The sequence below is a fragment of the Schistosoma haematobium genome, chromosome 2 (genome assembly GCF_000699445.3).
Source record: "Schistosoma haematobium chromosome 2, whole genome shotgun sequence".
Lineage (NCBI taxonomy): Eukaryota > Metazoa > Platyhelminthes > Trematoda > Strigeidida > Schistosomatidae > Schistosoma > Schistosoma haematobium.
The window spans coordinates 14,323,328-14,349,872 of NC_067197.1; the positions used below are offsets into that span (position 1 = coordinate 14,323,328).

The 26,545-nt window shown below is 33.5% G+C and overlaps 1 protein-coding gene across 3 annotated transcripts; it reads right to left on the bottom strand.

Annotated features, from left to right (window-relative positions):
- Window positions 1–387: 387 nt before the first annotated feature.
- MOCS1_1 (Molybdenum cofactor synthesis protein 1) lies at window positions 388–24,662 on the bottom strand. Of its 3 annotated transcripts, XM_051214396.1 has the most exons (9): window positions 24,542–24,662; window positions 23,995–24,483; window positions 21,032–21,103; window positions 17,870–18,022; window positions 14,850–15,156; window positions 11,853–13,494; window positions 9,452–9,675; window positions 5,507–5,872; window positions 388–2,883 (listed from the first exon to the last, which is right to left on the bottom strand). In XM_051214396.1, exons 2-6 carry the CDS (start codon window positions 24,181–24,183, stop codon window positions 13,439–13,441), a joined length of 777 nt encoding a protein of 258 aa, XP_051067564.1. In that variant the 5' UTR covers window positions 24,184–24,483; window positions 24,542–24,662; the 3' UTR covers window positions 388–2,883; window positions 5,507–5,872; window positions 9,452–9,675; window positions 11,853–13,438. The 3 variants fall into 3 exon arrangements, with proteins under 3 accessions (XP_051067564.1, XP_051067565.1, XP_051067566.1); XM_051214397.1 differs by having other exon boundaries at window positions 2,578–2,883; window positions 9,452–18,022; XM_051214398.1 differs by lacking the exons at window positions 388–2,883; window positions 5,507–5,872; window positions 9,452–9,675; window positions 14,850–15,156 and having other exon boundaries at window positions 13,340–13,494.
- Window positions 24,663–26,545: the final 1,883 nt, after the last annotated feature.

A 26,545-nucleotide genomic window follows, 5' to 3' on the forward strand; every position in this document is an offset into this window, starting at 1 on the left:
TATTCGATCATAGATGTCTTCGAAGCATTGCTCATACATCCTGGGACCACCGAGTAAGTAATACGGTTGTTAGGAAACGGGTACTAGGTAAGAATGGCAAATCAATTGATGAAGTAGTGAAACTTCATCAGTTGAGATGGCTGGGACACGTGTTACGTATGCCCAACCACCAACGAGCGATGTTTTATAGTGTAGGGGAAGTTTGGGAGAACGTTAGGGAGGGGCAGACCAAAACATGGCACAAGTCCATGAAGTCACTGACAAGTGGACTGAGTTATGTTGGTAGGTGTAGACTACCTGGTTGGGATCCGAGAGACAATAGCAACCGATGGTTAGAGACCTTGGATGACATGGCTCAAAATCGTTTGCAATGGCGCAGGTGAATCCACTCTTTGTGTTCTCCCAAATCCTGATCTGAATTCTTCATGTCCCTTTTTTCTATTTCCCAATTTATTTCACTGGATTACACTCTTTGAATAACATCTTCAAATCCTGATCATCCCGATTATTGCTTATATTTTAACTACCAATACAGCTACGGGATTTGAATCGACAATTACATTTGTGTGCTAGTGTGGTATGGTAACTCGAACTGATGTACGTACGTACGTACGTTAGTCGTGAACAGAAGGTCTGGCAGCGGACAGACAAGAGGATCGGACAGTAAAGAATGGAAACAGAATGCAGTTTGTATGAGAATGCAAGAACAATGAAGTCTGAGTCGTTTTGAGACAATTGATTGACACTTTGCAAATTAGGCATTTACTACACGACTGTTAGATTTTATTAAGAAGTTCTGTAATTTTCTGTCAAATACATTCGATTGTCCCCACTGGTGTTTTGTTCACTACATTTGATGTCGCTGCCAACCAGAAGGGAAAGGGTACTGTTCTGCGGACACCGTTGTGGGCCTGAAGTTGGTGTGTTAGTTGGGATAGTTTGGTGCGGAGAGTCGACGTCGAGTGGAGTGGTCTGGCGGGACGAATGCTTTAAAGGGGGGACTAGTGTGGTGTGGGTTACTTATATCCACACAAGTAGTATATAACGGTGGTCAGGCATAGAATGTATTTCAGTTGAATGTCGATGAGGAAAGAACGGCAACGGAACGCAATTGGTATGAAAATGCAGGAGCAATGAAACCTGAGACAATGGATTGATGTTTGCAACAGGAACAGTCAAGTTTGAGATGATGGATTGATATTTTGCAAATTAACGATTTACTATATGGTTCTCAGATTTTAGTGAGATGCTCTGTAATTTTGTGATCTGAGAAGGATATTTTATTTGCTTGACGAAGAGCAGTTGTTCCTCTCAGTGATTTAGAATGCTAACAAAGCATGTTACATTATGAAATGTAATACACCATTAATCATACTGGGGGGAATCGTGCAACATTCATTTTTTTCCTCTTAGTTTAACAGTAATAAAAACAAAAAGCATCTGTCTCAAATGTTTTCATTTTCCAACCTCCGATTATTCTGCTTTTTACCTTACTGTATGCGTAGACAGACGGTATTATCAACATAAAGCATGGCGCAAGTTTCTGTACGACGATATGTGTAGCGGAACTCCAAGCAGGCTTATTGATGAAACAGTCTTCTGAATAATTTAAGAAAATGAGTTTGGATGGTTTTCTTGTTCTTCTAAATTCGAAATAACTCCCTATCAATGGTCTGCATCAGTTATTGTTTTAACAATAACAGTTATGGTTGTTCGATGTTCTGGTCACTTAGTTGATATTTAGTTGTTCTTAAGTGCAGATAAAATGTTACAACTCTTCTAATCGTCTCCGTCTGCTTACCTGCTTTTACAAAACGGATGTCTCCAACAAACACATGATAAGAATAGTTAGCTATTAGAGTCTGGATAGTTCTGCTTCACATAATTCTTCTAAGATGGAAAATTTCAGCAGTCACATAATCTCTCAGTACATTGGTAATTTTTTTCTCTATTAAAATATTACTGTGTTTTGATCTATATAAAAAGCTTCAGTGCCACATCTTATATGATTTATTCTTTTAATGATGAACCCTGATCCTGTGATTCTCATTATTTCTAAGTTGTACTATTATTAGTCAAAATTCATGTAGTCTCAGATGACATGTTTTACGAGTGATCTCAGTCTGATAGATGTATGCGCACCGTATGCTATAACGAGTCCACTCACCACTAGATCATTGATTCTACTTACACCACTGTGAAACAAGTTTTGCTCTTGGGAACCAGAAGAGTATAAGGTAACTCAGTACATCTCATTAAAATTTAATGAACTTAAAAAATTTATCTTCAACTATGGTACATGACAAGACTCCATAGATCTGCTTTAGAACTCACTATCATTCATAAAAGAAGCCGTTAAAAACTTGCCACTATTTGTTGTCAGACATTGAACTCGATACTTAACCATTTTTCAGTTAAATTAGTTGTCTAAATACAGACCGTAATTAATGGTGCTTCATCTATAGTCAGATGTCGTTTCCCATTCATATTGTCTGTGAGACAAACTTTGAAAATGCTCTTAACAGTTGAACTATTTTGACAACATATCGTAATAAAGAAATCAAAATCTGCAAAATACTGTAGACATAATCGGATTCTAAGCAAAGCTGAATAATTAAATTATTTTCTTTACTTCGATGCACCAAGTTTTAAGTAGGAACCTTTCGACCCACCAAGTTTTTCTAATAGTTCAATTTTTTCAATAATAATTGGTCCTTTTTGCAACGGTTTTAGCATATCATAAACTGTTAATGCAGCAACAGAAACAGCTGTTAATGCTTCCATTTCTACACCGGTAGACTGACCAACTGCTTTTACTTGTGATTGTATATGAATTTTACCTAATCTGTAACCAATATCGACTGAAATATGTGATAAGGGCACCTAGAATAGAGAATAAAAGCAGTATACATGAAAAAGCATACAATAAGCATATTTAGTACAATTACTGTGCTGATAATTTCTTCGAATTATCTTTTAAAATGTCAGTCGAATGCATCCTGTGTCAATCCATATCCTTTATTAGTGGTTTATTTTAAAGATAAGTGATTAGCTTCAATCACAAGTAATACCCAAGTGCAAGTCTCTGTTTATTCCCTTAGTTGTATCTATAACTATCAAGATTCTTATGACTTTGTATAGTTAGCCTTAATCTGTTTATTCTTCTAACCAAAAAAGGTATGTTCAATCTATTCACGCTACACATAGCATGCTTGACAGAGAAATTATACTTATAAATCAAGTGTCCGAGTGATACTTTCATACACTCTGCAAATAATTCGCGACTCCGATTTTAATACTGTGAGCGGAACTAGTCTATCCTATCCTTTTCCAAGCTCCGGTAAATGCGTGACGGCATTAAGGTGTTTATCTCAAACAACCAACATAACAGAAATGCTGCCCTCCCACAAGGAAGCGTGGAGTTAGAAAAGTTTGACCCGAAAAATGCACACCTCGCCTTATCCCACGAATATCCGTCTCCGGCGGTAAGGTCCCAACATTCATGGAGTTTACACGAAAGCTACTCACAAAAAGGTCGTGTGTGACCGGCCTCAAGCAGTTGTCCTTAGGGCACTGTAGTCACGCTCTCAGGTCACTAAGATCACCTCTAACCCGACATTCTTTTCAGGTACCTCTGGAAGAATCCTTCTACCGTGTGGGCAACCGAGATGTGATAACCGCTCTCATACATCCAACAGCACTCAAGATCACTGTATGGAAGTTGGAGTCGCGAATTATTGATACGGTGCAAGAACGTATCAATTAGCGACGGAAATCTCGGTGCAAAGAACAAGGAAGTTTAAACTATTTTGAATTCAAATCAACTAGACACAAGGTTGGTGAAAATAAGTCGCATCCCCGTCGCCACTGTTATGGAGTGCGTATTCGTGTGAGGCGAAATTTTGTTTGTTAAAGGGGATGGATGTAATACGAATCAATAGATGAACTCAATGATATAATTTGACTGAGTAATGGTTAGTCATGAGACCGTATGATTGACTTTGGCTTCCGAATAATTAGAAATCAAGAATAGACCACTAACCAGACGAATGATTTTTTCATGTATAAAATAACATGCTTACATAAAAATTATGAACATTGAACATGATAAAATATTTTAGGCGATTGGAGGAAAGTAATTTGTAAATTATTCATTCGCCCATCAATTAAGACCTGACCGTTAGGCCTAATCATATCATTAAAGTGAAAAGAATTGTATTTACACAGCTCAGATTTATCATAATACTCTCATCTACTTCTGCTATAACTATGACGGCAGATTAGAGGGTAGCGAATTATTGATCGGACCAAAGACGCACAAACATCGTACCATAAAAATAGAAAACAACATTTACACAATATTTAACAAGTGAAATAAGCATCGACCAATAGGAAATGTACATTTAAGGTCCAAGGCCACCATAGACTTAACACGATAATTATTGGTATATTTTTCCTCTGCATACCTAACAACTTCAAAGAAGGTTTACTCACTATTCGCATTAATGCTCATCTCCATGAATTCACTGAGAGAATTTTATCTGGTTAGTATACCATCAGAACAATCTTGTAAAACGCATGCCTTCAACATACATGCAGTACACTGCTAAAATCACTAATACATGTTTCAAAATCAACATAATTCACTTAACTCCCTACTACAAAGATCAAAAAATGCATTTGAAATGTACGATAAGTTCGCTATCATTCACAAGATAGGTTTTAGCGATTACATAAAGCTAATTCTTCACTTACTGTCGCATCCATTAATCTCAATCAACGTCACTTCTCTCATTATATCAATACGCATCCATGGTGTCGGAAATAAATTCGACTTGCAATATATCCAATCCATACATCGGAAAAACCTGGTGAATACTCCAGAAGTCAGGCTTTCAAATAAATCAGTATGAAATAGTCAATCCAACTCACACACTATCTACTAGTTTATATGTAGGAGCCAAACCACATGCATTAGACGTATAGAAGGTTGCTGCTGTTCTACTGTATGGAGCGGAGACCTGGAGAACTACGAAAGCCATCATCCAGAAGATACATCTGTTTATTAACAGTTGTCTACGCAAAATACTTCGGATCCGCTGGACGGACACTATTAGCAACAACCTACTGTGGAAAAGAACAAACCAGATCCCAGCGGAGGAAGAAATCAGGAAGAAGCGCTGGAAGTGGATAGGACACACATTGAGGAAAGCACCCAACTGCGTCACAAGACAAGCCCTCACATGGAATCCTCAAGGCCAAAGGAAAAGAGGAAGACCAAAGAACACATTACTCCAGGGAACGGAGATAGATATGAGAAAAATGAACAAGGACTGGATGGAATTAGAAAAGAAGGCCCAGGACAGAGTAGGTTGGAGAATGCTGGTCAGCGGCCTATGCTCCATTAGGAGTAACAGGCGTAAGTAAGTAAGTAAGTAACTCATTCTAAACAATTGCAAATTTAAAACTTTATTTATTTATTAAAACAACTAATTCAATAACTTACTTGATGACATAATGGTATAATATTAGAAGTTTGTTTAGCAGCTTGTATTCCAGCTAAACGTGCCACTGTAAATACATCACCTTTTGGTGTTAAAAGTTCATATAATTCATCTGTATGATTATTATCATCAATATTATTTTCATTATTATCATGAATAATCTTATCTGAATTAGTATCTGTAATCATATATTGATTATGGATAAATTGCTTTATATAATCATCAATACATATAAATACTTCTGCTTTTGCTGATCTAATTGTTATCATACTATTTTGTTTATGATTATTTCCATTGAATTGTTTTACAATTTTAGATGTAATATCAATCATTTTTGGTGAACGAGTTATTACATCACCAATTTCAATCTGAAATGTTAAGAAAATTAAATTTTTATTTATTAATTTTAATGGTTGAGGTCATGAGTCAATTGAAGCTAGACCATCATAGAAACCCTGGAAACACCGGACAGCCGTTTCGTTCTATTGTGGGGCTCCTCAGCAGTGCGCATCCAAGACCCCGATGGATTCGAACCCAGGATATCACCGATATCATTTGAAATATATAAAAAATAAATTGAAACGACTATCTAGTGCTTCCAGGTTTTCAGTGATGGTCTAATTTATATTGACTCATGAATTCAGTTATTAAAATGAAAGGAATTCAAACTATCTATCAGCTGAATAAATCTCATACTGTGAATAAAATAAAAAATATGGGAAAATGTTGTCTGAATGTAAATAATTTCCTGTTACATGTAACGAATAACTTTCCAAATGTTCATAATGGTTCTCTATTGAATAATCACTATGTACTTGTAGGTTCGAAATGATTTAAGCTTTTATTTTTCAAATAGTGAACATGGTATTGTTTTGGGTTTTCAGTACCGATTGAATTCACTTGATTAAACGGTACCATGTGAACAGTAAACTAATCAAAATAAAACCTTGATCTTTTTGAGCTCTTAGCATAGATTCTTCTTCATGCGGCATTACAGATACATGGAATCGACTGAAATTCTTTTGATTATCAAACAAAAGCGTAACTCAATTTTAAAGCAGTGAATACGTTTCATTCAGTGTACTTGCAATGATTCGTACATTATGCGATACAAAAAAGACAATCTCCAAGTTAAGTTAGTTTATATATGATGATTATTGTTCCTTGATGCAGTGTTGTATCTAAAATCATGGTTCAAATCTATTTACTGAAATAGCGTGTATCATGTAATTACTTGACTTTACGGTCATTACTCCAGCTGTAGCCCGTTTAGGGTTAGTACCGGTCCCAACCCCGTATAATGAAGGAGAGTTGGACATGGGGTCAGCAATCCCCGTTCCATAGAAAACAACCTTGCTATAAACGCTAACCAGAAAAAAGCAGACCAAAACATTCATATAACTGTCCTATGAAATCACTTTAACAAGCTGAAAATTCCTCAAATCTACTTTTACTTATCTCTGTAGAGGCTTTCAAAATAAATATTCATAGGGCGATTATACAATGGTATTGATGGAATATCAAAACCTAGGCAATGTAAATATATTTGTTATCAGAGGTAGCAAATATGTACATTGCCTGGTCGCTGAGAAGTAATTAATATATTGCTTTTCTAATTCTTTGTTACTAATCAAATTTTACTAAAATGTCTACTAGTCTAATTGATCCGATATTCTGTGAACTCTCTGGCTGATGACAATCTGCTGTTTTTGATCAGCACTACAGAATAAACCAATATTAATCACTATTCATCGATTAACCAGTTGAAACATCTCAATTCTACAGAATCTTAATCAAAGCTTAGACGGCTGCAGTCGGTGATGTGAGCTTAAAGTTCATAGGGACCATTAGTATTCTAAAATTCGCTGCTGCAGTTCTCTGACAAGTGTCAACAATCAAATAAATTGAGGTCCAGGTTCTCCGGCTAAAATCTACTATTTTTCTTTCGATCGAGTAGTATGGACTGTTAGGGCTAAGTTATTTTTATAACTAGTCGAATTATAAATTAAACATGGGTATCCTTAACTTCAGTCATCACTTCCTGTTGTTTTACACATTAATAATAAGACATAACTGAAATATGCTTGATAAAATGTAGACTCTCTGACCTATAGCATAATCTATTATATTGTTAGTGAACAGCTTATTGTATGAGTTTTTAATGCCATCATCTCGTAGATATTTGGTAAACTATATTAAATGATGCTTGTAGTTCTTTGACATATAAGTGATTGATCACTGGATGGTGATCAATGTCATGTATGTCAGGTCCTTCTTAGTGCAGATCGAATCCCATCGACCTGATTGCAATGTGGACACCAGTCTTGGTGGCTCGGTACTGCGTACACTTTGTTGAGATAAGATGATGGTTGGAGGTAGTTAGGTATAGGTACGCCTTGTTGACGAGTGCCAAGTAGCATGAAACCTAGGTCCAGGGCTTCTTGTTGGCTACCTCCAACCATCTTACCTCGACAAGTTTTGTAGTCAGTTAAATCATTCTATCGTATTGAATAGAAATAAAGGTATTCAGCGAAGAAAATTTTCTTTTCGATGAAATCATTTACTTAAGTTGTACATTCGTATTTATAGTTATAGTGAGATGGTGGAGATTTGTAGCTCTAGTGGATGATTTTGGAGTTTTGTTCTCTGAGCTCAGAGAACAAAACTCCATCAAAATAATTATATTATTATTATGACCTTTATTTTTGTCGTTCTTCTTCATATCTATCAATTGGACAATTATCTGACCCGTAAATTATCTTCATCCTTCATAATCCTTCCTTATCCGTTGATTATTGCATAACCTCATTTGGTAACAAGAGTTTTGAATCAATTTATGGTGTAATCTTTTCTATCCTTCTATAGACATATATTTTCCATATAACTATAACTTAAGTAAATGGTTTTGTCGAAAAGGAAATTTTCTTCGCTGAATTCTCTTTATTTTCATTCAATGACATAATGAGTTATTTTAATTATCATTCTATCTTATATTATCTCAGTCAATGGAATAATTTCCATAAACCATATATAACTAAATAAATTAGAATTTGTTGTGAACAGGGAAATAAGAAGCCCAGACAACTACGAAAGCTATTTTCTTGGGACATTATTTCATTTCATTCAAACCTTGTAAAACACTTATATTTATTTTTGTCCCTATTTTATTCTACATAACATGAGCTTTCGTTCTACGTATCATTCACTGCCATACCTTTTTTGTTCCGAAAATATTGTAATTTAAACATAATATTTTGCATCTTATTTTCTACCCTAATTCCCAGTTTCGGGCATAGTTGTATTTTTCCAAGTTATCGTACGTTGTGGTCAGGATATTCACTTATTTATTCATGTACATTTTTGCACTAATTCATAATTCAGAGTGTTCCAACTGTCTTGCCTTCTTTCACTTGCGTGCTTGCCAACCGATCAGGTTCTAGAATAGTTCTCTCTCTACCCCATCTCGAACTCACGCGTATTAGCCTCAAGGTTAAGCCGCACAGTTTATTGCGCCAAGGTCATAATCTAGACTAGACAGATCAAGGTCAAGTCATAACAAAGTATCGACTAGGTAAAAGCGATTCAAGGTCATAACAGAATTATTAGAAGAGGGTTTTGTGGAGATTTTAGTAATTTAATAGTTGAATTCATGAATCAATTGATGCTAGACCACAATGGAAAACCTGGAAGCACTGGATGACCGTTTCCTGGTTAAGCGCTCGCGCGCGAGACTGATAGGTCCTGGGTTCGAATCTCGCGGAGGGCGGGATCGTGGATGCACACTGTTGAGGAGTCCCATACTGGGACGAAACAGCTGTCCAGTGCCCCTAGGTTTTCCATGGTGGTCTAGCTTCAATTGACTCATGACTTCAACTATTGATAATTAATTATTGGTGGGGATTTCCTTTTACTGATTTCATTATAATTAAAGGGAAAAAGTAGCTCACTGGATTTTGTTGTTCTGTTGTCATACTTGATCGTGTTGATGATTTCTTTAGACTGTTTGAAAAATTTGGTTCAATTACACGTTTAAAACAATTGATCAAAGTGTGATGACTCATATTTATGCGTTAGAAAAGAAAAGCATATATGTATATACTGATTACACGAAGTTTTCTGTGGTTCCTTGAGATAAAATTGATGATTATGTAAGAGAAACGATTTAAATTTTCTAAAAACAACAAAGAATAGTCCCTTAAATATTCAAAAGCATTGAAAATCTTATCATATTCGAAATGTAAAGAAATATTGAATGAAAATCTACTAACTGCTTTGATAAAAGTTAGGTAAATGGACATAGTTTCTGTTTTGAAGATGGTTATCACCATAGGTTAAAAATTAAGCAACAGTTAACAGTCGTTTCATTGTAGTATAGCACTTCGTAGCATAGAGCACCTATGACTTCTTTAGTTATCGAAGTTAGAACCCGCTGACCTGATTGCAGGAAGGTTACCTATAGAACAGTGACTTGGAATACACTGGTCTACATTGCTTTGATTATGCAATACTAAAGCGTATCCGTCAACTATCATTGTCTATATTTAAACCAAAGGTTATGATTAATCTTGATATAAGGGATCTTTATCGAAAAGTATTCACTAAGTATAGCTTTATCAGAACTTAAACCATCTTAGTTGTCATGGCTACATCAAATTATTTAAAATCACTTAGACTGACAAAAAATTGTTAAGCTTTTCAGAAAGAAAATGATTATCGTGATAAGGTTTCTAATCAACATTTTATCAGTTATTAATTATAAAGTGCTTGGAGTAACAAATAAGAACTTTCGTCTAAACTTAATAGAATGGTTTCACAGTATTTTGGTACCGAGTTGATGTGAGATATTCAAGAGGAAGAATGTATTTGTAAAATCTCGTTTCACACCACATATATCTTACACAATAATGCAAATACCTACTTTAAATATTGTTAACGTTGTTTGAATGACCTATTCAGTATACAGTGAATCGGAGAACCATATACGTATTTAACATTTCAATAATTTTGATGTTTGATTGTATTTCTTTGAAAAAGCTTGAACCAGATTGCTAGGTGAAACGTTAGATTTACTTCAAATTCATTCACTGAGATTTTACAAATACATTCTTCCTCTTCAATATTTACAGTAATCTTGAGAAGAGGAAATTAGGAAAAGACGATGGAAATGGATAGGACATACATTACGAAAATCACCAAACTGCACCACGAGGCAAGCCCTAACTTGGAATCCTGAAGGGAAGCGAAAAAGAGGAAGGCCAAAGAACACATTGCGTCGGATAATAGTAGCAGATATGAAAAGGATGAATTACAACTGGACGGAGCTAGAAAGGATTGCCCAGGACATGGTTGGATGGAGAATGCTGGTGAGCGGCCTATGTTCCTTCACGAGGAGTAACAGGCGTAAGTAAGTAAGTAACCTCGAGAAATATTACTATTCTGAGATCTACTTCCGTTTAATTTCATTATGAATATGTTTCCACATGAATCATTCACTATAATCTGTATATAATTCATCTCTTCGATAACAAATATACAAAATAAGAGTATTTCATTTATTAAAGTACTATTCATTATTGAAAATAAAACATACACACACAAAAAAGAAAGAATTAACATTTGACTTTGATTTGGCTTTGTAAATGAATAAATTTTCAATATAATTTATGTATATTTTTTTATAATTAGTAACCATCTACCCCCCCCCTCAGCATCACTATTTGTGAATAAATAATCACTATTGAATTATTGATACATTTACTTGATTTGTTTTTTATTTTTTATTTCTTGTTTATTTTCATAATAAATTGTGATAAATTCATAATCTATGGTAATTTGATATTATTCATTGTCTAATTCTGATAATCCAAAGAAAAACGATGATTAGATTAGTTATCAATTGAAACAAAACAATGATTTAGTCAGTTATAAATTAATCTACAGAATGGGGATTAAGATGATTTGATTCAAGTTATCAAACTATATTAATATAACAAGATGTTTATGCCTGTTACTCCTTGTGAAGGAACATAGGCCGCTCACTAGCATCCTTAATACAAACCTGTTCTGGGCAATCCTTTCCAGCTCTTTCCAGTTGTTATTCATCCTTTTCATATCTGCTTCTATTTCTAGACGTAATGTGTTCTTTGACCTTCCTCTTCTCCACTTCCCTTCAGCATCCCAAGTTAGGGCTTGCCTCGTGATGCAGTTTGGTGATTTTCGTAATGTATGTCCTATCCATTTCCATCGTCTTTTCCTAATTTCCTCTTCAGCTGGGAGGCTGTTGCTCATGGTATCCGGCCAATGGATGTTCAGTATCGTACATAGACAACTACTTATAAATAATTGTACCTTCTTGATAATGATTGTAGTAGTTCTGCATGTTTCAACTCCGTACATTAGGACTGTCTTGATGTTCGTATTGAAGATTGTGACTTTGATATTGGTTGACAGTTGTTTTCAGTTCCATATTTTTTTCAATTGTAGGAATAATGTCCATACTTTGCCAATTCTTACACTTCTGTCTGCAACCGATCTTCTTTGTTCATCGATGATGTTCATCGCGTTATCCAATTAGCTATTGAATACTAGTAGCCACTTGCTTGTGCAATGCGGCGAAGTTTAAATACATTTTGCATTATTTGTTGGAATCTCCCTATTGATGTTTAGGACTGTGATTGATCAGTCTCTTATTGGCATATGTGTATCCTGTTAGGATTGTCACAATATTGCCTGGATTCCACTGCTAGCCACCATCCATCTTTGCTTATAATGCTTGTGACTTAAGGGGATATCGAGGCAATTCGCACCGGATGCACATATACCAATAAGAGACTGGTCAATCGCAGTCCTAAATATCAATGGGATGATTTAAATAAACAATACAAAATGAATTTAATAAATATAGTATTTGGTCAAATTAATTGAACTAAGGAAAAAGATTAAATACTTTGAGAAGTTAAATCAAATAGTATCTATAATACGATTTGTATTTCTACGTAGTCAAACTAATCTAAATCGTATCAACATGAATCCTAGTCTATGACTGAACAGATAGTTATCTCATACCCTACTCATATACTGACTCAACATTAAATATCAATGCAACATGTGACTTATGAAAATTACATCTAATTCAGTCGATAAATAAATAATTACTAGTATAGGGGTTGTGGAGATTACTAAGTTTTTGACTGAGATCATGAACCGATCTCAATCAAAAACTTAATAATCTCCACAACCCTTATACTAGTAATCAACATGTGCTCACTAGTGACTAGCTTCGTGAGGGAATTCTCGGAGTTCTAGTGAGAAGCCGCGACTAGTAGAGCTAATCCATGTCGGGTAGAGACAGGTATCTACCTCAGTACAATGGAAGTTGGTCGCGCAAATTTGTGGATTGGTTGATGTTAGACACTATCACCATTGAATGCCGACTCAGTGGTCCAGTAGGTTAAGCGTTCGTGAGCGAGATCGAAGGTCCTGGGTTCGAATCCCGCGAGCGGGATCGTGCATGCGCACTGCTGAGGAGTCCCACAATAGGACGAAACGGCCGTCCAGTGCTTCCAGGTTTCAAAAGGTGGTCTAACATCAATCGGTTCATGATCTCAATCAAATAAATAATTTTCTACTAACAACTTCAAATATCTAAAATGTCTTATCCAATAAATTTACATTTGTCCACATAACTAAAATTAATGACCAATTGAATTATAAGTTCCTATCAAGATATGGCTTAACTACATTAAGACTACCATTAACTTATATTATTCTTAAGTAACAACACATACATATAGTTTTACAAGAAAACATACAACATCAAAAATAAAAGTGTATAATTATTCAATCAATATTTATTTAAATATATTTACATAATAAATTATTCTATCCTAATTCAAAATTCATCTATATAAATTGATAGGATTATTGAAATTTGTTCAACCGCCAATTTGAACCATTGAACGATTTACACTTGATGCAAGTTGAATAGCACCTATAGTTCATTTAAAAATAGAATAGAAGAAATAACCAACTTTTTTTAAAGAAAATAAGTGAAGATAAAATTATAGTCATTAAATCAATAAATTACAGTTAACTTAGTAAAATGGTTTATTCAATTTTATAATCAATCCAAATAGTATTTTAGTTCCATGAAGGGGAAAAAATAGGATTAGTCTTTTAATGTCGGGGATAATTTAGTAAAATAAAGCGATTACTTTGTGTTATTTAAGCGAATATCAAGTTTGAATGGAGATTTTTAGCTCAGGTGGATGATTTGGATAGAGTTTTGTTCTCTGAGCTGGACGGTTTGATCGCGGAGCTTACATTGTTCTTCTGAACGATATCATCAGCACAAACTTCAGACAAAAGTGAAGCGTTCGAATTTCTCTATATATGGTTCATAGTTTGTCCTGTAGACCACGATGTTGATTGGTTAGACGATTGGATCGAGGTCCATACATTAGGACTGTCTTGATGTTCGTATTGGAGATTGTGACTTTGATATTACTTGACAGTTGTTTTCAGTTCCATATTTTTTTCAATTGTAGGAATAATGTCTATACTTTGCCAATTCTTACACTTCTGTCTGCAACCGATCTTCCTTGTTCATCGATGATGCTTCCCAGGTACGTGAAAGTTTCCACCTCTTTCAAAGTTTCTCCATCAAGTGTGATTGGTTTAGTGTTATCCGTGTTGAATTTGAGGATCTCCCTTTTTTCCTTGCTGTATGTTGAGGCCTACTTCTGCACTATTTGTCTTCATCAGAATATGTTGGTGTGTATGGGATAGAAGAGCCAAGTCATCTGCATAGTGCAAATCGTCTAGTTGATTCCGAGCTATCTAGCATAAACAAAAGCAATCACTTAATTACAATCTATAACTTAATATGTCATAAATTATTTGAGATGTTTAGTAAAGTTTCCGTGTCAAATCATTTTATCGTTCATAGCGTTTTAATTTGATCATCTTAACTTGACATTTTCAAAACAAGGTTTTCACTAGAAAACAAACGACATTTGAACTTGTACTTCACTTACATATTATCATACAATGAATTACGGTAATCAGAGTGTTTGTAGTTCATATTACAGAGATCTCCTGCTTTACAATTCTCATGGTATCATACCTACTTGGTGGATGATCAGATATCAATTCAGAAGAATTACAGAAAAATCCAATGAACTAAATCGTGTGCTATAATTAGATTTATCGCTTTCTTCTAGTTTATCTTGTTACCAGAATATAAAAAAACGGACCGACTCTGAAAATAATGTCTAAATTAATAGTGAAACGTTTATAAATGGAAATAGAATTATGTATTAGTTTATTCTTTAAAACTATATTTACCTTTGTGACTAGCAGACTTTTTAGTTAAAGCTTGATCGACAATCTCATCAAGTTGATCATAGATTTTATTTAATTGCTTAGATTGTTTTAAATTATAATTAGGCTTATCAGCAAACCAATCATCAATTACATGTGAATTCATTTTGTTGCGTAATATTTCCACTAAACTCACTTCATAATTATCATGTAAACAAATTTTAAGATTTCCATCAGCTGTAATACGTAAACGTGAACATCCGGCACAAAAATTCTCAGTCATTGAAGTGATGAAACCAATCTTACCTAACCATCCTGATACTTGAAAAAGCTTTGCGAAAATGAAAATATTAAGAAGTAAATCAGAGAATATTAACAGGGAAATTGTTTTCTATCATGGAACTCAACGATCAGTAAGTAGGTCATTATATTAAAAATATGTTTTTTCATATTTCACCTATAAACATTAGTATATAATTGTATACTTTATATCACTATCCGATATTCTAGTTCAATAAATCTTTAAAGCATACATGACAGACTTTCTTATCCAGTGAAGTAGTTAGGTATAGGATGTAGACCAATAGATCATCTATGTTACGGTTTTTTGGTTTGAAAAGCCTTATGGTGATTCTTAGCTCTTCTTTGGTAAGGTTAAATCTTGATAATAAAAACTATTATTTGGTAATTAAACTGTTACGATTAAATAGACTGTTCATATAATAAACTAGAATGAATGCAATGTTTTATACCTATTAACGTATTCATATGGTTTTTGTTGAACTATTAATAAGTAAACACGAGAATGAATTGTTCTTAATGTCTTCAATGTCTTCTATTCACTTCATCTTCCGACATAAATATAAATTCTGATTTTGAAGATCATTTACTTGTAGGATGCAAAAAATTATTTGAGTCGGGAGCATAAAATCTACGACTCATCATCATGATGGCTTATCTTTATACATAATAGTATGGTACTCTATTCGATCTATGTCCAGTGCTATTGGTAGTGTTGGAGAAGATTTCTAGTTACAGTGAAAACCTTCATTGAAGTTAAGTCTTTTGAACTAGAAAGTTTACTTGAGCTGACTTTTATGAATTTACAATCCAGTGAATATCACCCTATATTTTAGATCATTTTGAAAACACATACCTTTGGGTGATATTGAGTTTTTAAAGCTGGATGATTTAATAATGAAGCGTTCATCTTCAATCTGAACAGCATTATCAAAGTTCACTTCAAATAGAAGTGAGCTTATGAATTGTTAAGCAAGCGCTAGATCAATCTGTTCCACTTTTTATTTTCTTATTCAAGTTTTAGGCTTACTATATACATAAATAAAATAAATAACACCTCTTTATGATCTCATTTTATCCCAATGATTTATTCCTTAAGCTCATAATCTTTCTTTAAGACCGCACAAAGCTACTGATTATGTAAAGTAATCGAAAAATATAGTATATACATTTTCTTGTAATCAAATAATCGATTATTCATCAGAATTAATAGTGTGTAGTGTTTAGTAGCCCTTCATCTGAATCCAATTGGATCGTATGGTTAGACTGTAATTTATGGACGACCTTTGAGCAACGCTAAAGTGACCTTGAGAATGTCCACCTACTAACTAGAACTAAATGAGAGTTATAAATCTGTGTGAGGAATTATAACTATAATTTACGTTTGATAATTAGGGTTAGGAACTAGATTCAGGGTTTTTATCACGAACTGACATCAGCTAAAATACCGAAACACTATTTAACCAAGTAGATGGATGAAAATCGTGCCGAAATCCAACACCTGTTATCCTAAATCTGATCAGTTCGTTCATAAATTATAGTCTCGCCGACCGTATGAATGACTGTTACTGAAATATACATCCCGGCTACCCACGCATATAATCATCTACTTTACTCGAGTTAGTGAATAAATGAATTAAATAAGTCAAATGCGAGAATAGAATGTTCATAAAATTATAATTTTATGGGTGAGTAATATAACTGTGTAAATGTTATAATTTAATATCAACACAAACAGCAATAATAATTCCACGCTAGGTGATGATATCACACTATTGTGATAATAAGAATATGGTAATTATTATAATCATAATGGAATGATCTGCCAAATAGACGAGTGACTAGTGTTGACACGAGGACAAATTACCGATAAGACAATACGAATTGAGCATGTCCATATCGCTGCTTTACTGGCTTCGCTGAATATGTCATATTAGAGATTGTGTCATTTGAATTGCTCGTCGATTAAGTCAGCCACTTTGTTTATCGGATGCGTAGAGTTCGAGATATTCATCATCTGCATAGTTTTTTCCATTTCGTTTTTGAATCCCCCATAGCATGGCACACTGATTATCGCTCACAAATAAACTGCTATACACATATGCTTCTTGTTCTCAATTACCCGCCGTTATGATATCAGAACTTTAATACATTTGCTATCTACGTTTACATATCACAGTGATATTCTCATTATATACTTTATCTGGATATACATCTCGAACTATAACAATTATAATTGGAATTATTAACTACTTATAATTGTGGACTGAATTATTTTTTCTGGTTAGCGTTTTTAAGCAAGTTATTTTTCTACAGGATGGGCCCGCTAACCCCATGCTCAACCCTCTTCCTTTGACCGGGCTTGGGACCAGCAGTAGCCTTAGAGGGGCATCAGGCGGAGAATACTGGTCGGCGGCCTAGGTTCCACTGAGGAGGAGGAGGGGTAACGCTAAGTATAATTGTGGATTACCAGATCAAAAGAAACTTGAATACGTCAATCCCTGACAATTCAAGTAACATCCTGAATATTTTTCTTGTGTGTAATAATTTGTGTTTAATATATTAACACATGAATTTTTGGTTCACCACAAGTTCATTATAACACTATGCCATGAAATATCGAATGTGTAGATGAAATAGTAAAGTGACCATGAGAATGTCCACCTACTAACTCGAACTAAATGAGGGTCATATTATTAAAATAGTTTTATATGTTAAACAAAAGTATTTTATATTATGCTTACTTTTGTTACATCAAATGATTTTTCATTTAAACAAATTAAATTTGGATAAGAATTTTGTATAATATTTAACATTTGTTTATATGAGAATAATTTTGATAGTTCCCAATTGTTACCAGAAAATGGCATATATTCAATGAATCGTACTTCAATAGGCTGAAATAATAAGAATGATGAAAGAAGTATATATATATATATATATATATATATATATATATATATATATATATATATATATATATTTATAAACATTAACTATAAACATCATAAGACACGATAGAGATACGGATCGGCCTAATGAGTCCGCATAACTTTATTTACAATGATATTATGCTAAACAGAAACTTTTTTTGATTGAGATCATAAATCGATTGATGTTAGACCACCATTGAAAACCTGGAAGCACTGGACGGCCGTTTCGCCTTATTGTGGGTCTCCTTAGCAGTACGCATGCACGATCTCGTTCACGGGCCTTCAGTCTGGCGAGCGAATGCTTAGCCTTTAAACCACTGAGTCGGCATCCAACGGTGTTAATGTCTAACCTAAACCAATCCGCGAAATCGCGCGAACATCTTTCATTGTACTGAGGTAGATACCGATCTCTACCCAACACTGATTAGCTCCACTGGTCATGGTTTCTCACTAGAACTCCGAGAATTCCCTTATAAAGCTAGTCACTAGTGAGAAGAGAAAATTCATTTTAACGAAATGAATGAATTCGCAGTATGAAAAGCATGAAATAATATGAAAATTCAAGATTTAAAGGAGTTTAGAATATTCTACAACATTAAGTTTTAGTGCTAAAATTTGACATTCCTGGAACTTTCGATATGATTAACTACTGGATTCTTACAGACAAACTCTCATCTTAAGGGATCGAAAATTGCGTGCTTGAGTGGCTTAATTCTTTTTTCATTCACCGTCACCAAATAATTAAAAGAAACTCCTTATCGGATACCACCCCAGTCAGAAGTGGGGTAACAAAAGTTAGTATCTTGGGTTCTTTGCTCTTTTTAGCTTTTATAAATGACGTTTGCAACCGCTTTTGTATGAACAAGCCTCTTCTAGATGAGGTTGATCTTAAAGCAGTGTGGTGGATGGATTTGTTTTAGCTGCCTTTTTCTCAATCTTAACTTGTCTGCAAATGGTACAGTATTATGTAGGTTTCACGCAGTGATTGACTTAGAACTCACACATTCTCAACCCTTGTCTTTTCCAAAAGTCTGTCAAATGGACTTCCAAGACCTGGTGACTTCTGGGTTAAAGCAATGATCCACGTATTTTAATTTACAAAGTATACATTCGAACAACTTTTGTATAATGTGACTTTATTCCTAGTAGTGTTTGTATAAGGCACAAAATGACTGGGATCTGTTCAGCGGCGACTCACACTTCGTATTTTTGGGAAATGACTGTGCCTTACACCATATATCTAGATCAAACAAACGAACACTCGACCCTTTATAGAAAAGGAGATTTACACTGCACTTAATATTTCTTCATAATGTTTAACAAACTAACTTTCACGTTCACCACTAGAATTCAACAGAATGAAACACCCAGTTATAGCACTCACAATTCATTACCATTAGTGAAACTGCTTTATCCTAAATTTTCTTTCTATATGAATTATCTTAGTAGTAGATTTTTGATACTCTGGAATAATTTGCTGAAACATGTCCTTGAAATTGAATCACTCTCAACATTCGTTTATTGTAGTAATGTTTAGCTCACCTCTCACACTGCCCTAAATATTTTTGCACTTTTAAATATATCCCATCCCACAAATGAAACTAGAAAAAAATTAAATGTTCGATGGCTGTTATGACTGAGCGCACTCACTAAACATTTTTATGAAGACATTTTACACTTACACCGTCCTTGGTAAACTTAACTGATTTAAATACTATCTAACTTAATCAATAGATCATGTAACAACTCAGCATATGCATAATGGCAAATCTATCAGATAAGTGTTTACTGTTGTTTTTCTGTGTTCTCTATGCTGTCTTTTTTTAGTTGTAGACGACTATAATAACTCTGTAGTGATACTGGAACCAACCTTGACTACACTGTTCATACATCAATAGGATATTCCAGTACCCCTACAAAAAATCAGTAGTTCTCAAATGATCCCGCATATTGTTGTAATTCCATGTAACAAATATATTATCAAAACAATTTTGAATTACATAATTATAAACAATTTTAAGCTATATATCTCTCCTTTATGTACTATCTGTATCAACCTGATCATGACTGTAAATCGGTATGAATTCTGTAATGATTTTCAGAATAAATTATTTATTTGTTTGAAACCTACTTTATTTCTTGATAAAGAACCTAAGACTGATTTCTATTCAGTTGCATAATTTGCATTGCTAATTATTTATTACATACTTAAATATATGCAAAATTTGCAATGAAAAATTGAATGTAACTACTGGTGGATCATTTCATTGATAAATATAGTGACTATTTGAAATGTTTATGTCGTCGACAACTATTGTTTAAAAAAAAATCAAAATATTGAATGATTAAAACAACAAGCTTGATCAACAGAATACCAAAGAAATAAAATACTTCGCATCAGCTGTCTGAGACTTCCCATTGACGTTTACAACTGCAATTGTTCAATCTCTTATTGGCATCCTGTGCAGATTCCTTCTATATTCACTTAAGTCACAAGGATTTCACTGCTAGTCACCATCCATTTCCACCTATAATGTTTATAACTTGAGGCAATATCGAAACAATCCTCACAGGATGCACACATGCCAATAAGAAACTGATCAATCGCAGTGCGAAACATCAATGGGAAGATTCGAACAACCAATATAAATAAATTAAACTTCATCCCATTGAACAAGTCAGCGTCCATCTAAACTCAGTAACTAAGTAGATAAAGCGATGACATTTGAAACGAGTGGTACAGGGATCAAGTCATGGAATGAACACCAATTATGTAGTCCAGGCACATCAAGCTGATATGTCCACACAGGATGATAAGCTCGTCCTGGGCATTTTTGCTAGGCACCATTTTATCTCTGCATACAAGTTTGTGATAAAATTACAAATTAATGAAAATAATAGTTTTTACAAACCCTCCAATTAAACTATTCTGAGAAATGAAATGAAATTTAATCTATACAAACATACACTTACTAAATACCGTGTCAGTTCAACAAAATCGCATAATTCATCTTCATTGAAATTTTTCATAACTACGCAATTAACCTACAAATAATACAGATAAAGAAATTATCAGTATAGGGTTGTGGAGATTAATAAGTTCTTCGGTTGAGATCATGAACCGATTGATGTTAGACCACCATTGAAAACCTGGACGTGCACTGCTGAGGAGACCCACAATAAGACGAAACGGCCGTCCAGTGCTTCCAGGTTTTCAATGGTGGTCTAACATCAATCACTTCATGATCTCAACCAAAAAGGTTAAAAAAACGTTTGGTGGTTTTGGGCAGACTTTGTATCATTTGAGGGTAATCTCACACTGATTAGACAACCAATGAAAGTTAGGGAGTACTTTATTAATGATTAAATAAAATTAAATATAACATTGAACCTATAATTTTAGAGCATGTTAAAATAAGGAAATGTACTTGTGCTTTATAACGCCTGTTCACTGTTCTGATGTTTAATTAATGTGAAAGTCAGGTTTTATTCTGTTTTTGAATGAATTCGGAAACAATCTGATGAACTATGTAAGTATTATTACCAAGGTTGGACATGATAATTTCAAATAAATTGAACATTGAATAGAACTTTAATAATAAAACAATGATATATTTATGATATCCCAATGAGTATTTCTGACGTTTCGTAACTCATGGCATACCACTTCTTCACAGTAAACAAACAATTGAATTCGATTATGAACTGTTTGTTTTACTCAGAATATGACCCTATTTCTCGATCTCAGTACACCTTTTTTAGTACAACAAATGATTTAAATATCATCAGAAATAATTCATCTATGTATTGGTAGTTTGAATCTTCCCATTAATATTTGGCACTGCAAGTGATCAGTCTCTTATTGACATATGTGTATTGTGTGCGGATTACTTCAATGTAGCCTCAAGTCACATGCATTATAAGCAGAGATGGATTGTGGATAGCAGTGAAATCCAGGACGTGAGTTTCGTCCTATTTAGGACTGGTCAGCTGGAATACCTACATCCTGGAGTTGTTGTTCGCAACGGAACTTAAACCCAGTTCCTCTCGTGTCAAATAACTAAAACATTGCTTACTGAGTTACTGAATTTAATCCTTTTCTCATTATAGTATAAATATCATACATATTAAACAAGTTAGTGGTTATCTGGAATTGGCAATTCAATGGACAATGCGTAGGGCATTTGACGTGGAAATAAATGGATCCATCGGTGTGTGAACATCAATATCGGGGTGTAGCTACATCCAGATGATAAGTCTAATCCAAGACGAAATGAGTATAATGCAATGTGTATAATACAATTAAACACTATCCATCTCATTGGATTAAGCTATTCTGAACATATTATGATTTCAATTATACAACTGCTGAATGATAGTCTACATAGAGAATTATAACAATAGTAAACAATCATTTAAATTAACTATGAACTATAATTATTCTTTATTTATACTGTAATTCTTTAGAATCCTTAACCCATTTTCCTAATTTCAATGTTGTTTGTTTTCCTATGTACAGTTAATTATTCAATAAACATCAATGTTTGATTTTTTTGATCTCTCGTTTAGTCTTATTTCTTCCTTACAGCATACTAAAAAATAATCCAGTCTGGTTGTTTCGTCCTTTAAAGCTACACAGTGATTCATGCATAGTATTCAGTAAAACTGTTTTTTATATTAATAGATGATAATATCATTGTTAACAATGACATTATTAATACGTTTATGGTGTACCAAATCGAGAATTCAAAGATATTATTTCCAATTATTTCTAAATAAACATGAACTCAAGAGTTAATTTTGAACCTAACACACTTCGACACTAACTAATTATTTTATTAACCTCAAACTTCGTCAATATTTTCAGATTGTCCTATGTTCATCAATAAAATCATAATTCTCATGTAATCTATTTTATGTATAATTCAATCATTGATTATAAGTAAAACCATTCTGATTAGCATCAAAATTTTCAGTATAAACGTTAAGACAGTTCTATTGTACAGAGCTTAAACGTGGAGAACTACTATAACCATAATCAAAAAGTACTGGCATCTATAAACAGTTCTCTGCGCAAGATACTTAATGTCCGTTAACCGGATATCGTCATCAACAACCTATTGAGGAAGGGAACAAACAAACTTCCAGTTGAATGGGAAATTATGGAAAGATTCTACAGGTGGATAGGATATACATTGCGCAAAGCATCACAATAAATCACGAGACAAGTCCTAACTTGAAATCCTGAATGTAAAAAGAAAAGTATACCTAAGAACACACTGAGTCAGGAATTGGAGACAGACATCAAAAGAATGAATAACAGATAAGTGCAAGTGGAAAGGAGAGCCCCGGACAGAGTTGGTGGCTTTTACTCCCCAAAAAGTAAGTGCGTAAAACTAATGAACTGAAACAAGTCCACATTTTATTCTTTATATCTCACAGTTTAAGAAATCTTGTGATGGTAGTTAACCCTAGGTGATGTGAAGTAAAAAAACACTTCCTAATGAAATGGATAACGGTTTATGGAAGATGGAGTATGAAAAAATAATCATCACATTGACATACAAATGACTTAGTTCTGAGTTATTCTAATGCTGTAACCATTGAATTAGTTCCTTATGTGCTTTTATAGAAAGCTTATAACATTAGGTAGTTGAAGGAAATCGGTAGGAAACCTTGATTAAGGCTTTGTTACACTACTTTGAAATATTGGCTAAGAATTCTCTATTGTATTCAAGCACATTGTATTGAATAAGTCTATTATTATCACACATAGATACAATGATCCAGATATGTTCAATATGATATTTCGAAGACAGACTAATTCAGTATGAAATTTATCATACTATGGTCTATGGTTCTCCGAACCATATCACATTCCATGATGAAAACTCACTCGAATAAAATTTTTTAAAAAAAGTAAAATAATTACATACCTTAATCCTTTTAAATCCCACTTCAATCGCTTTAATTATAGCTGCCATTGAATGTTTAAATGTAGATTGTCCTGTTAATTTTAAAATTCTTTCTGATTTTAAACTATCTAAACTGATATTCACTGAATTTAAACCAGCTAATAATAAATTTTCAGCATATTTCTTAAATTTCACTCCATTTGTAGTCATTGCTATTTCATTGAAATGTTTATGTTGACATTTTAAATCATTCAAATCTTCTTTTATTATTATTATTATTATTTTTAAAAAGAAAAAAGGGTAATAAACAGATAACTGTAATTTATTTCAAACTTATAATTTGTTGTAGATCTGATCGTAATAATGGTTCACCACCGGTTAAACGAATTTTTCTTATACCACGATAACAAAAATAATTAGCAAGAAATAATATTTCATTAGATGTTATTATATTGGATAATATGATTTGATTATTATTTTGAAACGATTTATTTGGCATACAATATGAACCTAATTGGGTTTTTTTTTAAAAAAAATAAGTAGTAAATGCCAATTTATTTGAACTTACAATTTAAATTACATTTTCCCGTTAATGATATACGTAAATAATCATGAATTCTACCATAATTGTCAATCAGTTTTGTAAACTTCCTCATTTCGATAGACATTCTCAAATATACAGAATTTACAATATTGTAAATGACGTTGTATATATATATAGTACTAAGTAATGCTGTTAGTTGATTGGTTGAAACGACTAACCAATGAAATTAAAATATTGATTTACACAATATTATGCACTTAATATTAAATTAACTTGTTTAAAGTGTACATTTAAACAAACTAAATCAAAAATGTGTTAGAATGTATTTTGACAATATACATTATGTAATAAACTGAAAAGGAATTCTATTATTTCAGAGTAAATTTATTGATTCAAGGTTTCAAGTTAGTCTTTAAATGATTTATGACTATTGAAGGTGAAAGTTTTACTTGAGTATAGTTCAATAAAAATGACTAATTCTATGTGTGAATTTGCTTTCTTAATACATAAATGATAGAATTACCACAGATAAACTTTTAGAACTCATTATTTTAGAATTATTGTCATTTTAAATGAATAATTAGTGAATACATGAAAGGATGAAAACATTTAACTCAATAGAAAAATGTATCTGTTTTTTTGGTGGCTTTGCTTTTTTTGTCGTTGTTTAGATCGAACGATGTTGTCGAAAGGGCTCTCCACTTTAGTGGCCCATGATCTGACTCCAATTATATAGTATGTTTGTTTGTTATCGAAATATATATATCGCCTATCCTCGTATATAATCATCGACTTAAATCGCGTTAAATTAAATAAGTCAAATAACGAGAACGGACTTTTGAATACATACATTTTGTATGTCAAGTGAATGAAATAGAATGAAGTAAAACGACGCGCAGTGGAGATGGCGGATAAGCCAACTCCCATTTAACCAGGCGTTAATCAATATCTATAGTTACACAAAAGTAAGTTACAGACATGTGATGAGTAATGGGACAAGAAATGTACACACACCTACGTTCTCATATAAAAACAGTCAAGATTGATAAGCGAATAAGTAACAAGGTCAGAATGTGACCCAAGTAAAATGAATAGAATGGACTGTCCGAAAGCTAAAATAAGGTATATGGGCTCAACATGATAACCGACACTACACTTTGTCAATCAATCACTCTTGTTATTATACAAATTTCAACGGTATTTCAAATTAGAAAGCATTAAGAAACAGCAACTATAGTTTATTAATGGATTGCACAGATCACAAAGCTATGAGCACATCAAGCAAATTTGAAGCAGAGGCAAATATGTGTACGAGTGAGCGAATACATAGGCCAATTTATGGTCGAATTGCATAAGGGCACAGAAAGGAAAAGCGAAGGCTAACAATAGGATTTGAGTGCACATATACGTGGGGAGGAGAATGAATACATTTGATTGTCTCCACTGGTGTTCTTGTTCACTACAAGTATAATAAAGAAAAAGCTAAGGTCCCAAGAATAGAATAAGATAACTATGTTTATGGTTTATTCGAAATTTCCAGTTTCAACAACTAGCTTATCTTACATTCACACTTTAACCTTTTTACTTATTATTTACTTCTTTAATCATTATGCAATAATGGATCATACATTTTAAATAAACGTTTAATGAACATTTTCCTAAAATATTCTTCTGAATTAAATTTATCATTCTGGTTTACCTTGTGTTATCATGAAACTAACGTAATCTTTCTCAATAATTCAAGAGTAACTACGTAGTTATATGATAGACATTATTCTCTTTACAACTTCATAAATGCATCTGTAGTGTGGCGTTGAGTCGCGGTTGACTATGATCACCACAATAGGAAGACTACGTGCCAGTTAACCGATAAGATCCTTCGTAAGCCAAATATCAGAAGGCAATTGATGGCTGTAGTCGTGATGTATATTTTGGCGATCTCGTGGCATCGAAATAAGACCGAGATCGTGCCACGTTATAAGTGTGGTTACTGAGCGTAACCGAATTTGAGCAAGGTCACAATCGAAA